Source organism: Tenrec ecaudatus (genome assembly GCF_050624435.1).
Source record: "Tenrec ecaudatus isolate mTenEca1 chromosome 1 unlocalized genomic scaffold, mTenEca1.hap1 SUPER_1_unloc_15, whole genome shotgun sequence".
NCBI lineage: Eukaryota > Metazoa > Chordata > Mammalia > Afrosoricida > Tenrecidae > Tenrec > Tenrec ecaudatus.
The window spans coordinates 1,893,202-1,909,169 of NW_027457555.1; the positions used below are offsets into that span (position 1 = coordinate 1,893,202).

At 50.6% G+C, this 15,968-nt stretch overlaps 1 protein-coding gene across 1 annotated transcript; it reads right to left on the bottom strand.

Moving 5' to 3' along the window:
* Positions 1–396: 396 nt before the first annotated feature.
* LOC142435797 (bifunctional peptidase and (3S)-lysyl hydroxylase JMJD7-like) lies at positions 397–3,022 on the bottom strand (the record flags this gene model as incomplete). The annotated part of the gene is given in 7 exon segments (XM_075539919.1): positions 397–485; positions 576–735; positions 945–1,021; positions 1,187–1,282; positions 2,122–2,180; positions 2,551–2,802; positions 2,887–3,022. Coding segments are annotated over 7 exon segments (869 nt in total), but the record flags the coding sequence as incomplete, so codon positions are not given.
* Between the last annotated feature and the right edge of the window lie 12,946 nt (positions 3,023–15,968).

A 15,968-nucleotide genomic window follows, 5' to 3' on the forward strand; every position in this document is an offset into this window, starting at 1 on the left:
AGGTACACATGGAGCCTCCCCGGCTTTATTGAGCATGTCCTTCGAGCGAGCGAGCGGGCCCTTACAGAAACCCTCTCCAGGCCCCAGGGCAGCCAGAAAGGTAGGGACCATCATTATATCCACTTCACAGCTTTACAGAGGAGGGAGGACGCCGCAGCTGGCCTCCACCCACGGGGCTGCTTCACCTGCGTGGCAGCTTTCTGGGAACCCTGACCTAGACACCTGCCTGGCACTTCCTGGTCCTCCTCCTTTCACCCACGATAGTCTCCAGGGTCCGTCCCAACCCAAACGGGGTTCTGGGTCAGACAGATTGCAGGGTGTCTCTGTGGGGGCCCATCTGGGGAGGAGCTAGAGTGCCCCCTGAGTTGTGGGTGGGCACGTACCCTGGGGGCTCCACTAGTCCAGGCCTGAGGCCTTGGTGAGGGTGTCAAGCAGTTGGAAGTAACTATACTTGAGGTCATACTCCATGTCGTACCAGAAGTTCACTGTGGGGAGAGCAAGCACAGGATTGGGTGGCCCAGCTCTGACCCAGAGCCTCCCCTGCTAAACGCTGGCCGAGGCCAGCAGCTCCTCACCAGCAATGCAGCCCTGGGACTGCTGCACGTGGTGGACCCACAAGGCCGGCAGGTAGAGCATCTCGTCGGCCTGCATGGTGCAGTGGAGGGCCTGGGCCCCACGGTACTGTGGGTACCGGGACAGATCTGGTGTCAAGGGATCCAGTGGAAGCCAGGGCACCTGGGGATGGAGCAGGACCGGGGAACTCGGCCTTTGGCCGTGCCAACAGTAAGGGCCAAAAGTCCCCCTCCATCCGCTCTGGGAAGCCAGCCCCAGACGGCGGGACCATACGGAGGAAGGGGCCACTTTCCCAGGACCTTTGGGGCCCGCTTGCTCCTCGGAGATGGATGAGCTCGCCCCTCCCTGAGGCCCAGGGCCAAGATGGACACCTTCTCCATGGCCTCTTCATCCACCACCTCAAAGGTGCCCGCCTCAGTGAGTCGGTAGGTTGATGGGGTGTACAGCTCTGATGCCAGAGAAAAAGGGGGAGCTCAGCAAAGAGTGCTCCCAGCCCCTCACACCTCCTCCCAGCCTCTCCGGTTGGCTGCCTGGCCCCAGGGACACAGGCAGGGAAGCCTCACTACCCTTCCTCTGGTTTGGGGCCCATGCGTAAGGCAGGTCCCAGCCCTACCATAGGGGATGAAGGGTCGGTCGCTGGGCGGGTGTAACAGGAACTGTTTCTCTCCAGAGAGGACACAGTAGAGGTTTTCGTAGTGGTCCTTGTGCACTGCCAACACAAAGAAGGTCCTGGGCAGATTTGGCGGAGCAGGGCACATGAGAGGCAGAACCTGCCCACCCAGAGCCTTGCGCCTCAAGACAGCCAGGGGTGTAAAAACGAGAAAGTCCTGCGAATAAAGATTTCAACCTTCCATCCAAAGTGTCCCCTGATGTCTCCTTTACTCCCAGTACTAGTTCAACTTAGCCAGTAAAGGATCTCCATCCCTCTGCCATGAGCATGGTGCTCTTTTAAACTCCATCCAGGCTCAGACTGAAAACAGCCTCTTCAAAGAACAGCCAGGATCCTGGAGGACAATGAATTTATAAGGGGGGAGGGGGAATCCCATTATTTTCTACACAGTTTCTGAAGCCCCCTCATTTCCCTCAGGGAGAAGAACTCGGGAAGGGAGGGTGAGAACGTTTGAACCAACTAGAGGGACTGAATCAATGTCACTGAGTTGTCAGCGTAGAAGCTTGGTGTGTGCTTTTGCTCTGTGTATTCTCAACGACATAGTCAAACCAGACTCCAGGAGATGCCCAGGGGGGGTTGGGGTGGAGGGCATTCCAGATCCCAGCCACCAAGGACTTAGCACTCACCACACGCCCCATGCGGGTCATCTCTCCAAAGAGGTAAATATCCAAGCATAGGGTTCTCCCAAGTTCACCTCCGGGGCCAACGTGCCCTCTGAGAGATGTCTAGTGCACCCCCACACCAAAGTCATCCCACCCACCATGCTGCAACGCCGCTCCTCCTCTGTTCGCAGAATTGTAGACCGACCCTCCAGGCCAGCCTCCCACCCTTGGCCCCATCCTGGCTCCTCCCTGTCCCTGCATCCCAGAGACACCTACAGGACGTCACTGCGGCCGCCTCCCCCAGCCAGAAGTTCACCGCGTCTGGCATCTTCCCAGCAGGACAGAGGAGGAGAGTTAGGAGTGGTTGTCCCCTGCAGGTCGGCTCTGGGATAACAACCAACAGGATGTGGGCAGGGGTACTGCGTGTGAGCGAGGGGCATCCCAGGGAAAAGTGTCAAAGAGGCCATGGTTTGGAGGGCTTGGGGAGTGGGCCCAGCCCCCCACAGGCAAAAGTTAGAGCACTAATCCTTTGCAGTCGGTCAACAGTCAAGGCTTCCATGGCGGCAGGGCCTGACCCTGGCCATGGGGTGGTGCGTGTGGGCCAAGACAATCAATGTCACCGAGCTGTCAGTGTAGAAGCTTGGTGTGTGCTTCTGCTGTGTATTCTCAACGACTGCCCTCTGCCCCAGTCGCCCCCTCTCACCCAGAGCCTCGGAGGCCCAGGGCACGTGGGGCTCCAAGTCAAGCAGCAGCTGGGGCAGCTCGGTAAGCAGGTTAGAGCACTGCTTCTGCACGTAGAGCACGCCAGGGTGCCGGGCCCTGCCCTCCAGGACGTCCAACACACCTCACAGGGGCAGCAGGCGCTCGGCTGGCATCACGACGTGGTCTCCGCGCACGGAATCAGCATAGCCATCTGGGGTCACCGCTACGCTCACCTCCGTGGCACCCACCGTGGCCCTAGGGGAAGGGACTCTAAGAGCATGCCCACATGCCACAAGACAGCTCGCCCATCACCCTAGCCCAGCCCAGGGCTGCACCCACCTCAGATAGGGGAGCGACCACTTCTGCAGGGCATTGCGCACGATGCAGGGCCTGCTGGGGCAGACCCAGTCCCGGTAGAAGTGCAGTGGCATCGGGGCCTCATCCAGGTAGGGCACGATTGGAGACACGCCAAGCTCTTAAGTGGGGTGGGAGGTAGATGTTGACATAAACAGCACCCAGCCACTTACGGATGAGATGCCCTCTCTGGGCAGGCCACAGGGTATCACTGGGCAGTGCTCACTGGGGAGGGACCAAGAGACTCTGGACCACCAGAAATAGAAGGGGATTTTCAAGGAGGAGGCTGCTGCACGCCTACTCCAGGAGGGGCCACACAGCCCAAGAGCACGTGAGCAACATACTCTGGTGTCAACTTGTGGAGGGGTGGAGTCTAAGCTGTCATTCAGGTTGCAGCTTGATGACCTCATTTGGAGGTGCCCACGGAAATCAATAGCTCCCTTCCTGTGAGACATTCCTGCTGACAAGACACACAGAGCTACACTAGAGCCCTGGAGCCGCAGGGCTCACTTGGAGACCCCTGCTAGCGCTGGGATGCGTCCACCACCACTGGGTCCACAAGGCTTTCCACCCACTGGCCTGTGATCTTCCTGCATCAGCATCATTGCTTGTGTTTCATGAGTAGGAAAAGGGATTTATAGACTGGTATCGGACATATGGGCTAATATCAGACTTAAGGACTTGATCTGGACTGGGCTGGGATGTTTTCATAATGTACAATTTTTCTTTGATATAAAGTTCTCTTTTAAAACACATATAAGTGTCTATGAATTTGTTTCTCTGGTAAACAGGGGCTAACACAGCGGGACTCCTACCTGGCCCAAACCCCAGTCCTCCCTGGGGCCAGACCCTTGGTTAGCTTCCCTAGCTGCGGTGGCGGACCTCTAGCGAAGTATAGAAAAGCAGCCTCAGGCACCACGCAGGGAGCTCCCCGTGGCTGGGGGCAGCAAGATGAAGGAAGAATGCCTTCCAACTGCGAATATTCACTGAATATTTTGGAATGTGCTCAGCACTTGGCTTGGCCAGTGTGAATGGGTCCTTTCAAGATGCTGACAGCCTCATCGGGGAGACATGCCTATAACCTGAACGCCCTGGGTCTTCCATGATGGTACCGTGCTGTGTGCTGCCTGGGTGGCTTTCTCTTGCTGCCCTTCATAAACATCACTGACTCCCTGTTGTGCTCCTGGCTGGCTCCTCGTCTCACCGAGTCTACCTACAAACACTCCCAACCTCCCTCACCCTCACTTTCTCCCTCTCCCATGCCACCTCCTTTGGGGCCCCTCCACTCACAAGTCACCCCAAGAGCCTTCCTTCCCCCAGCTGGCTATCCTTCTTCTTTAGGAACTTGTGAACCAAACCACCCACCGCCCACCCCCTCCCGGCCCCAGCCCAAAACCATTTCTAGTAAACAAACAACAGTTGCCCTCGAGTCGATTCTGGTTCCTGTTGACCCTGGATGTCAGAGTGGACCTTTGCTCCACAGTTTGTGGCCCTGACTTTTCTGAAAAGGATTGCATTTCGTTGGGGGTCCTTTAGGAGTAGGCAAAGTGCACCGACCTTCCCATTAGTAAGACAAATGCTTAACCAAGGACACCACCCCGGGGCTCTGAAAAACTCCTCGTTCCCTTCCTGCGTGCATGTCCACTTGACCACCTGCACCGTCAAGCACACTATCTACGGGCCCTGGTGGTGGTCGGTGCTTAAGCACGTGGCTGCTAACCAGGAGGGGGTTGATTTCAGTCCACCAGGTGCCCCTCGGGGGAGAGACATGGTGGCCAATCTGTTTCCTCGGACACAATACGGGGCAGTCCTACGACTCCAGTGACAGGTTTGCAAACAGGTTAATATACTGTCTACTCAATTGATTTCCACTGGATAGCTGTCTCTGTCCCCGGCTAGAATGTGATCTCCATGAGGGTGGGGGTGTGGGTTACACCTTCCCAGGATGGAGCACAGTGCCCAGCACGCCCATGATCCCTAGTACACACTGGCTTAATGACTGGATGAAAGGCTTACAATATCTCCTGCCACAGTGAACTAATTGGTTCCCCTGGCTTAACTCCCCTCCTTCCAAAAGCATTTATCACCCCAGCTCCAGACAACCTCTTGAAAGGCAGCCTCATGTTGTCACTCTGAGCAAACCTCCTTTGATGACTTACCACTTAGAGAATAAAGTCTGCCTGGCCTTGGTAACGGGGCCCAACCCATTCTTCTCCTCTGATTAGCCTCTGCCTGGAGCCGGCCCCTTACCACACACAATCCCTGCTCCCTGGCCCTGCAGCTCCCTCCATTCTTTCCCTTGGGTAGAGCGGAAGGTTCCCCGCTGTGCTTCAAGGCCACTGCCCTCCCCTGAACCACAAGGTCGCGCGCCTCCGGTGAAGTCATCCGATTATTCTCACGGTCAGTGGGAAAGTGGGGATGTCTTTAGCTAGATCAGAAATTGGAGCTGAATAGGAAGGTCCCAGGGGACCTGGGAAGGTGGAAAGGGAAGAGCTGATTGGTACTTGAAAGTCACTGGCAAAGAGGCAAGAAGAATCCTGCCTAGTAGATACAGGAACGCGGAGGGGTGACACGTGGCCAAGCTGTGCCAGCCCACTGTAACAGGCACCGCGGAAGATGACACAGTAAAACCCTGAGATTCTCACAGAAATTCTTAACAGAAGTGGTAACTGCTATTTTTAGCCCCTTTATGTTTTCTACTCTTCTTCCATTTTGATTTTCTTGCATTTGAATAGATTTCTTTTGGGGTACGGTCACTCTTCTATCCCAGGGCTTTGAAACGAGAGAATTTCAAAGGAGATCTAGACAATTCCTTTGACCCCATAATTCCTCTGCTAGGAATTTAACCAACCAAAATACACATGGCAAAACGCTTCCCTCTCCCGAGCGCACCAACCTGTCTCCGACTCAGGGTGTTTGCCTTCCGTGAACTGCCCCCGCATGTGTCTGCACACTCCCTCCCTCCCCGCCCTTGAGTCTGTGCCCAAGAGCCACCTCCTCATTGAGGCCCGCTCTACTCACCCTATTGAACCTCCATCCCGGAGCCCCTCGTTCCACTTAACTGATTTCCCCACATTTATCTTCTAACCTACTGTCTCTTCATTTAGTGTGCCTATGGCTAACTGTAAGGAACCCCAGTAGCTGCTAACAGCAAGGTCAGTGGTTCAAACCCATCGGCCACTCCTCAGGAGAAAATAGACGCTGTCTGCTCCCTTAAAGAATTTCAGCCTCATTAACCCACCCAAGGGGAGTGGGTATTGTTTTTATCTCCACAGGGAAAGAGGGACCAGACTTCAACCCAATGCTCCAAGATGTGAATGCAGCATGCCAGCATGCAGTAGGGAACCAGTGGAGAGGTTTGAGGGGCCGGTCCCAATCCCAACTACTAAATGGACACCTGCCCCTCCCCCCAGAAGAATTTATTTCTAAGGGCGCCATTGAATCTGAAGCTCCGGGAGAGGGACATATCTGATCAGAGCACACGGGAGCAGAGGAAGGGGAACGAGGAGAGTGGAGCACATCCTGGACCACCAGGCCATGGGGACGATATTTCCAATTAGAACAGCCAGTTCACAGAGAGGACCACATGGCCAGCCAAACTAGGAGACATGGCGCCCCTCACTGACTCATAGCCCTACAGGGGACAACAATGGAGACACAGTGTGGGAATTGCACCCAATATGATCCTGCCACACTGAGGCAAAACACTAAAGGGGTGCAACAGCAAGGGATTGGAGTGGCGAGGTCCCCAGGGAATGCTGAAGGTGGACTTTGGAGCCAGCATGGTGCCCCAACAGATTGGACTGGAAAACACTCCTAAAGGCCAACAAACAATCCTTGAACTAACTACAAGCTTTTTTTTCTTATTGTGTTTTGTTTTGGTTTTTGTCATTGGTTTGTTGTTGTTTTGCTGTATATTCTTTCTTGGTTTTGCTCTGTCTTGTTTTTGTGCATGTTATTACCTCCTCAGGTCTGTCTAAATAAGATAGGTTGGATGAACAATCTGGAGGAGAAAACAATGGAACCAACAGTTCCGAGGGGACATGGGAGAGGGGGAAGTGGGGGGAAAGGTGGTGGTGTTAACAAACCCAGGGACAAAGGAACAAGTGACCCAAATCGGTGGTGAGGAGGGTGTGCGAGGCTTGGTAGGGCAAGATCAAGGGTAATGTAACCAAGAGGAATTGCTGAAACTCTGGTGGGGACTGAGCATGATAGTGGGAAAGGAGGAAAGTCAAAAAAGGAAATATAGGAAAGAGCTGGGAGGCAAAGGGCATTTATAGAGTTCTAGACAAAGACATGTACATAGGCAAATATGTTTATATATGAGGATGGGGAAATAGATATGTTAGGTAGCTTAGCCTAGGTAATTGGGAAGTCCATTTACGCATGCCCAGGAGAACCAGCAAAGGACAAAGCTGGATTTTCCCGCCAGTGGGTGGAGATGGGCGTTACACCTGGAGCAGCCCACCTGGGCCAGGTTACTACAATTCAGCCAATGGGATCGACCTGGGGTCGTTCACCACGCCTCCCCCAGGAACCCTTAAGAAGGCAGGAACCGAGAGGGAGAGGGTCTGGTCATCTCTGCGGGAGGGGAGAGATCCTTGCATGTCCCGGAGAAGTCTTTGCCAGGCCGCATGGTCAAAGGAATCCTATGGTTGCCGCGTAAAACCTGATGCTTCTTTGAACTTTCATTAAATTCACTTGGATCACGAGCCCGGCTTCAGCATAAAATCTTTCTCGCGCGGAGCCAAGGACCAAGGCAGAAATCTAGTCCCGGAGAGAGAGACCTTACAGATCTATGTGCATATATTTATAGGTTTAGTATTAAGGTAGCAGAAGGACTTTGGGCCTCCACTCAAGTACTCCCTCAATGCAAGAATACTTTCTTCTTTTAAATTGACACTCTATGAGGCTCACCTTCCTGATACAACTGCTGAAGACAAAGCGGGTGAATAAGCAAATGTGGTGAAGAAAGCTGATGGTGCCCGGCTATCAAAAGATAATAGCATCTGAGGTCTTAAAGGCTTGAAGGTAAACGAGCGGCCATCTAACTCAGAAGCAACAAAGCCCACATGGAAGAAGCACACCAGCCTGTGTGATCACGAGGTGCCGAAGCCATCACTTATCAGGCATCAAAGAACAAAAATTCATATCATTGTGTGCTCACCTCCCTGATTTGATCGCTGAAGACAAATGGGTGCATAAGCAAATGTGGTGAAGAAAGCTGATGGTGCCCGGCTATAGAGTCGGGGTCTTAAAGGTTTGAAGGTAAACAAGCAGCCATCTAGCTCAGAAGCAAAAAAAGCCCACATGGACAAAGCACACCAGCCTGTGCGATCACGAGGTGTTGAAGGGATCAGGTATCAGGCATCATCAGAACAAAAAATTATATCATAGTGAATGAGGGGTGGAGTGCAGAGTGGAGACCCAAAGTCCATTTGTGGGCCACTGGACAACACCCCCTTACAGAAGGATCTCGGGGAGGAGACAAGCCAGTCAGGGTGCGATGTAGCAATGATGAAAAATACAACTTTCCTTAAGTTCCTAAATGCTTCCTCCTCCCCCACTATCATGATCCCAATTCTACCTTGCAAGTCTGCCTAGACCAGAGGATGTACACTGGTACAGATGGGAACTGGAAACACAGGGAATCAAGGGCAGATGATCCCTTCAGGACCAGTGGTGTGAGTGGTGATGCTGGGAGGGTAGAGGGAGGATGGGTTGGAAACGGGGAACCAATTACAAGGATCTACATGTGACCTCCTCTCTGGGGGACGGACAACAGAGGGGTGGGTGAAGGGAGATATCGGACAGGGAAAGATATGGCAAAATAATAATTTATAAATTATCAAGGGTTCATGAGGGAGGGGGGAACAGGGAGGGAGGGAAAAAATGAGGACCTGATGCTAGGGGCTTAGGTGGAGAGCAAATGTTTTGAGAACGATGAGGGCAATGAATGTACGGATGGGCTTTACATAATTGATGTGTATATGGATTGTGATGGGAGTTGTATGAGTCCCTAATAAAAAGATTCTTTAAAAATATGTTGTGTTTCCATACACCAGCAGCAAACAATCGGAAAAGGAAAAAAGAGAACAATTCCATTTCTAATACCATCTAAACAACTAAAGGAATGAGGAATAATTTTTTTAATAAATCATTTTATTGGGGCTCATACAACTCTTATCAGAATACATACATACATCAATTGAGTAAAGCACCCTTATACATTCGTTGTCCTCATCATTCTCAAAATTCGTCTTCCACTTGGGTTCCTGGAATCAGAATTTTTCCTTTTTTTCCCCTCCCCTCCCTCTCCGCTCCCCCTCCCCCTCCCCCATGAACCCTTAATAGTTTATAAATTATTATTTTATCTTATCTTACACTGCCCCGCGTCTCCCCTCACCCACCGTCGCATTGCCCATTTATCAGAAAGGAGGTTACATGTAGATGGGACTGAGGAATAATTTAATGAGGGAGACAAATACTAAAAATACTTCTGAGGGAATTTAAAGAAGACATAAATAAATTAGAAGGCTTAATATTGTTAAGATGACAATATGACCAAAGGGATCTGCAATCCCTATAAAAATTCCAACAGCTTTTATGTTCCTTTTAGGGGAACGGAAAGTCAATTCTCAAATTCACATGATTGCAAAGGGCCTCAAATAGTAAAAATGATCTTGAAAAAAAGAAGAACAAAATAGGAGGTTTCAAAATAAAATAAAAAATAAATTTTTAAAAATAGGAAGTTTCATCCTTTCCAATTTAAAAATGTACTGTAACGTTGTTAGGCAGACTAGCGCAGGGATGGGATGTCCCTTAAGCCATGCCCAGAGAGCCAGGCAAGGGAACAAAGAGCGGCACACTGCACATGCTCAGAGGCTCAGGTTTCCCACCAGTGGGATTGGGTGGGTGCTAAACTTGGATCGGCCCACCTGAGCCAGGTGAATTCAATTCAGCCAATGGGGTCCATCTGGGGTCGTCCACCACGCCTCCTCCTGGAATCCATGAAAAGGGAGGGGTGGGGGAGGGGGAGGGGGAGAAGGGAGAGAGAGAGTGAGTGAGAGAGAGAGAGAGAGAGAGAGAGAGAGAGAGAGAGAGAGAGAGAGAGAGAGAGAGATCGAGATCTAACAGAGAGCAGAGAGTCGCAGGGAAGGAGAGATCTTTGCGTGACGCTGAGCAGCTTCAGCCAGGCTGCATGGTCGGCGGAGTCCTATGGGTGCTGTGTAAAACCTGAAACTTCTTCTACCTCTCATCAAACTCACTTGGATCACGAACCAGGCTCCGGCGTGAATTCTTTCTAACGAGGTACAACTCGATCTCCCGAGAGATCTAACAAAGCCACAATCATCAAAAGAGTGTGGTATTCCTAAGAGGGCAGTCCAAGGAGTAGAAATGAGAATCAAGAAATACACCCGTACACCTATGGTAACTTGTGATTTGACAATTATGTGAATGGGGGAAGACCCACTTATTCAATACACAGTGCTATGACCACTGAGTCGCCACATGCAAAGGAATGAAGGCAAATGGACCGATACCTTACATCATGTATGTGGAATTATAAAGAGACTTCTCCCCAGATTTGTCTCCCCAAAGACATGTCAAACACTAGAGCCTATTTGCCAGCATATGGTGGGAGGCCAGATGCTTGGAGACATCCTCCCTGAAGGCAGTCATTGGCCAGACAACTGTCTGCTCCCAGGGCAGGTAGAGGTACCCCCCTCCCTGCTGTTAAGGACAATGGGCTAGTTCTCCCTAAATGCTTGTGACCATTAGCTTGGTTCCCATAGGAAGAGTTTACACCCTACTGATAATGGTTTCTATGGAGACCCAGAAAACAGGTCAAACCAGCTCAGTGACATTCAAAGTTAGGCTGCCATCCTGAATCTAGGATCTGCCCTTGTCACATGTGTGCCCCCAATCCCTCCTCTTGCTATTGTGTATATCCTTATATTGTCCCCCTCTCATTGCTGTATACCCTATAGTGCAACCCCTTCCTGTGATGTATGTCTTTACCTGTAATTACTGGTCTTGCACATCCCCCAAAGATATATAGGCCTGGGTTATGTGTCTTTGTAGTCAGAACTCCAGAGCCTCGGAGCACTCTGCTGATTTTCTTTAGATGCCTTTCCTCCCACATACCCAACAACCCGTTCCCCTATTTTAGCATTGAAAGTCCCTCCACCCAGGCAAACTGGTTTGATCATGTATTCGATTTGCATGCAGCCCCTCCCCTCTCCTGAGGGGTAGCCTCAGTGAAGGCACTGAAGGCTCAGAATCTTGGTTTCCTGACCTGTGCGTGTGCTGGAAAGTTTACATGGGATAATAAACAATAACACTGATCGCAATGAACAATTATAAGCACTTACTATGGGCCAGACGTTGTTCCTCAGTGCTTCTAGCAGGCACACAAATGCCATGTCCTTGGGGCCTACAAGAACTCAGATTCCACTTCAGCAGATCTGAAGCAAGCTGTGAGAAATGGAGTTTCTACAACAGTGAGGACCAGGATTCTAAGAAGGATTGAGGCATTCAAATGACCGTGATGGCAAAGACCATGTATTGAGTATACTGTGGGTGGCCAAAAGAATGAGCAAATCAGTCCTGGAGGAAACCGAACCAGGACATTCTTCGAAGAATGTTCCTAGAAGATAGAATGGCAAAATTTTGTCATGCTGATTTTGGACATGTCGTTAGGAAAGACCAATTGCGAGACGAAAACATCATGTTTGGTAAAATAGTGGATCTGGGGAAACTCTTCATGACACGGACTGGCACAATAACCGCAACAATGACCTCAAACCTGCCAATGGGCAGGAAGATTGCATAGGATCTAGCAGTAATTTGTCCTATCCGGCATAAGGTCACAAGGAATCAAATTTGCTGTGCTGGCGACTAACAACAACAAGGTCTTTCTATCATTCAATCTCAACCTCGAACACACAATCTGAGAACTATTTTTCACTTCCCTTGTACACACAGCAGAACAAAGGGGGTTCAATGATTTTTCCGAGGTTATAGAGCTAGAAGGACATAGAGCCAATACTGGACAATGGAGCGATTTGACACCAGAGACATTAATCTTAAGCAGGACCTTTGTCTCCCACAAAGATCATAGGCATATCCATAACGGACTTGGCACAAGCTCTTCCACATGGCAACCTTTCAGCAGATAGTTGATATCTTAGTACCATCCAGTTGACACCAAATCAGCGACTGTATAGGGCAGGGTAGAACTGTCTATGTGGGTTTCTGACACTAAATATTTACAGCCATAGAAATCCTCATCTTTCTCCCACAAAAGTCCATATGATTGTTATTAATTGGGTCAGAAGTCACTTTAATGGTGACCAAATCCTTCCTCTTCTTGGATTCAACATTATACCCCACTGCTTCTAATAGCTCCTCTACCCAAACCAAAACAGGCATGAGAGAGTTGATTCTGACTCATGGTGCCTTATGTGTGGATTCCATAGGATTTTCAAGACTATAGGCTTTAAGCAGGTTTCCAGGCCTTTCCTCCATGGTGCTCCTGTGTGGGTTCCAACTGCCAATGATTTGTTGAATAGTTGAGTGTGGAACTCTTTGCCCTCCTCCAGGAACTCCAATACCATTGAAGCTCTCTATTCACAAAGGACTGTCCTTCCTACCAAGGCTCAGAAGGCTTGTCTTTTCTCTCTCATTTTCCTTTTTATCAAGTTGTTTGGGACTCCCCAGGAGTTGGGTCCCAGGGACAGATTTATATGTAATTATGTCCCTGTCATCTACAACATGATCATGATAAATGGAGAAAATACTGAAGTGATCAGTGCTATCTTATTGCTGCGATCCACAATAAATGATCACGCGAGCCCCAGTCAAGAACCCAAAGGACGTATTGCATTGGGTAAATCTGCTCTATGAGACCTCTTCCTTTTTTAAATTTTTTTGCAGCTGGGAAAGAGAAAGGGGAGATGGGCTCTTCTCCCAAGTGGGCATCCCTGCCAGGACACCCCTACTCAAATCTGGCCAACTTCACTCCCGAATAGAGTTCCCTGCTACTCCTGTAGAACTGCCCCGTGGAAGGACCAATGGTCTAAAGATTCAGAATGGAGAAGACAAGTGCCAAAAGCCATAGCCTAGCCCTTCACAGCCAGAGTGTGACCCCACAAGGGCCCCCACAAACAGACACTTTCTAGGGATCTTAAGTGGTTGGGGCTTAAGGGGAGGGGAGTAAGGCTCTAGCAAGCTACGATCCCATTCCAGGCTGTGGGCACATATCCCGAGCCCTTGATGGGGAGGCCTCACATACCCAGTGGGTCCAATGGAGTTCTGGGTATATGGGCCTGTGGGAGGGAAGCCACCTTGGGGGCTGGACCAACCCAGAACATCCCAAGTTGGATGGGGTGCAGGGGCCTGGGCAGGATCCCTCCTCCTTTCCATCCCTCATGACCAACCAGACTAACAAAGTCTTGGGCAGGGAGGGGGCCTGGAGCAGGACCAGGGTTGGGACAGGGGGCCTGGAGTGAGGTCTCAGGTGGGTGGGCCAGGCAGGGCAGGAGTTCTGGGGCCTGGGCAGGCACGAGGTGGGCTGCAGACCCACATCAGGGGTCATGGTGGCATGGCCCGTGTAGGCAGGAGTCTGGGAGAGGGCGGGGAGGCTGCAGGAACCACACCTGGTCTGTGAAGCCCTAGGCCTTGCCCATCAGGTCATTTTGGCCCACGGAGGTGGTGCGGCTCTGAGGCTGGCTCACTCAGCACTCAGAGCTTGGCCTGCTCAGGTCCTGAGCCCTTGGCCTCCACAGGAAGTGCTGGCTGGCCTCTTGCCTTGTCCTCAATAGTGGCTCCAGCTGCTGCCAAATAGGCCAAGGCTTAAAGGGGCCATGGGCTTCCACCTGTGCGCCCAGACTCTTCATCCTTAAAGGGGTCACGCGTTGCAGCCAGAGACCTCTTTCAAAAGTGTTCTCCAAAATGTTTAAGAGCAAGGATGTTACCTTGAAGCTTAAGGTGTACCTGACTAAAGCCATCTGAGTCATATATTCAATTGCCTTGTATGCACGTGAAAGTTGGACATTGAAAAGGAAGATCAAAGAAGAATCAATGCATTTATATTGGGATGCTGGTGAATAATATTGGAAGTACTATGAACTGCCAAAAGAACAAACAAATGTGGGTTAGAAGTACAGCCAGAATACTCCTTAGAAGCAAGAATGGTGAGACTTCCCCTCACGTACCTTGGACATACTGTTAGTGAGAGATCAGTCCCTGGAGGAGTAAGGACATCCTGCTAGGTGAAGAGAGATAAGCGAAAATGAGGAAGACCTTCAGTAAATGGATTGACACAGTGGCTGCAACAAGGGGCTGAACCATAACAACTATTGAGAGGATGGTGCAGGACTGGGTGGTGTTTCGTTCTGTTGTCCATAGGGTGGCTAGGAGTTGGAATTGACTCAATGGCATCTAACAACAGAAACAAAATCTACACCCACTACTAACAGGACAGGAAGTTTTCCAACCCTTCGCATCTCTCAACCCCAGGAACAGAGATGCCACCTTCCTTCTAGCTGTATAACCAGTATCTAGAACAGAGCTCAATGACGAAGTGCCTAACAAACATGAAGTAGCTGTTACTTAGCTCCATGCCTCATAGGTCTCAGTTCCCCAGCCCCAAAACAATAACATCGGTGTTGTTGTTTGTTGCCATCAAGTTGATTTCTACTTACACCTGCCTCACAACTGCCTACCTAGTAACCCACCTTATGAAAATAAGGCAGAAGAATGATTCTTTCCCACGGTGTCTGCAGACTATGACTCACCACTCTGAAGGCACTGTCATGGAAATGTTGAATGGCTAGCTGAAAGGTTGACAGTTGAAACCCACCAGCTGCTTCAAGGTAAAATGATGGGGCTGTCTGTTCCAGTAATGTTGTACAACCTTGGAAAACTTACATAAGGAATTGACTGGACTGCAATGAGTTTGCTGTACCTGGAATGATGATGCGACCAGAGAAAGAATGAGAGGGAAGCCTGAACAGAAAGCACTGCCCTGCCCTCCATCTGGCAGTTTTGTGATTTTTTGAAACAGTTGGTTCGAATGGAACAAGGAATAAAGAGGCGGAGTGCATGGCAGTTGAGCGCTATTTGCCATTCTGACCAAGTGCCTCTGTGAGAAAAGGGGGAGGGTAGGGTTGATCTTGGTCTTGATCAAAGTCCAAGAAAATATTTGCATTTCCAGAAAGTGGGAGGTTTCCCAAACCAGGGTAGTAGCAGGAGCTGCTAGCTCTCACATCTGGCCCTGTGGACGCTGTTCGAAGAATCTCCTGCACTGGGTAAGAGGTTGGTGGTTAGGCAGAGAGACAAAGAGAGAGAGTTGAACTTCCTCTGGTTGTGTCTGGTCTGAAGGGGTTTGTCGACAGGCATCCTGGCTCTTTCCCAGCCTGAGCCCTTGAGCCTCCTCAAGTCCACGCTCCCGCTTCCCCGGCCCCCCACAGGGACACCTTCCAGAGGTCTTCCTGTACCCATATGTGGATTTTGACTTTTCCTTCTTTGGCTCTGCTTAGTGGCAGGGCATTTGAAGGGTGGTTGTGGGCTTTGTACAGTTGTCATTAGGATAAATGCGTGGTAATTTCGTAAATTTCTCCTCCCTCAGCTTTAGGCTGTGTTTCCAAACTCCCGGTCCTCACAGAGGCTCTGCAGAGGGGGCAGTGGCTCTGATTCCACCTGGCAGTTCCTAGTTGAGCACATGGATGTCCCATCCCAGTCTAGCCATGGCACCAGGGATCACGGTGCTAGGAGAGGGGCAAATGGGTCCTCCAAAGGAGATGTGTAGTGACCACAAAAGTGACACACTTATGGTTATCTACTAATTGTATATGGTGGTGCTTGGCCCTCTCAAGGTGGAAACATACAAATTAGCCTATGCTCTAAAAGCAAGGGTACCTGCTTGTGACATGAGGTTTTGGAAAGTTCTTTCATGGACACAAAGAAGGGTGGCTGATCCAATCCTTCAGCAGCTCATCAATCATTGAGTATCTCAAGCTGATTTAGAGTAGTGTCCAGAGATCTAGTGGTGAAATGGGTTA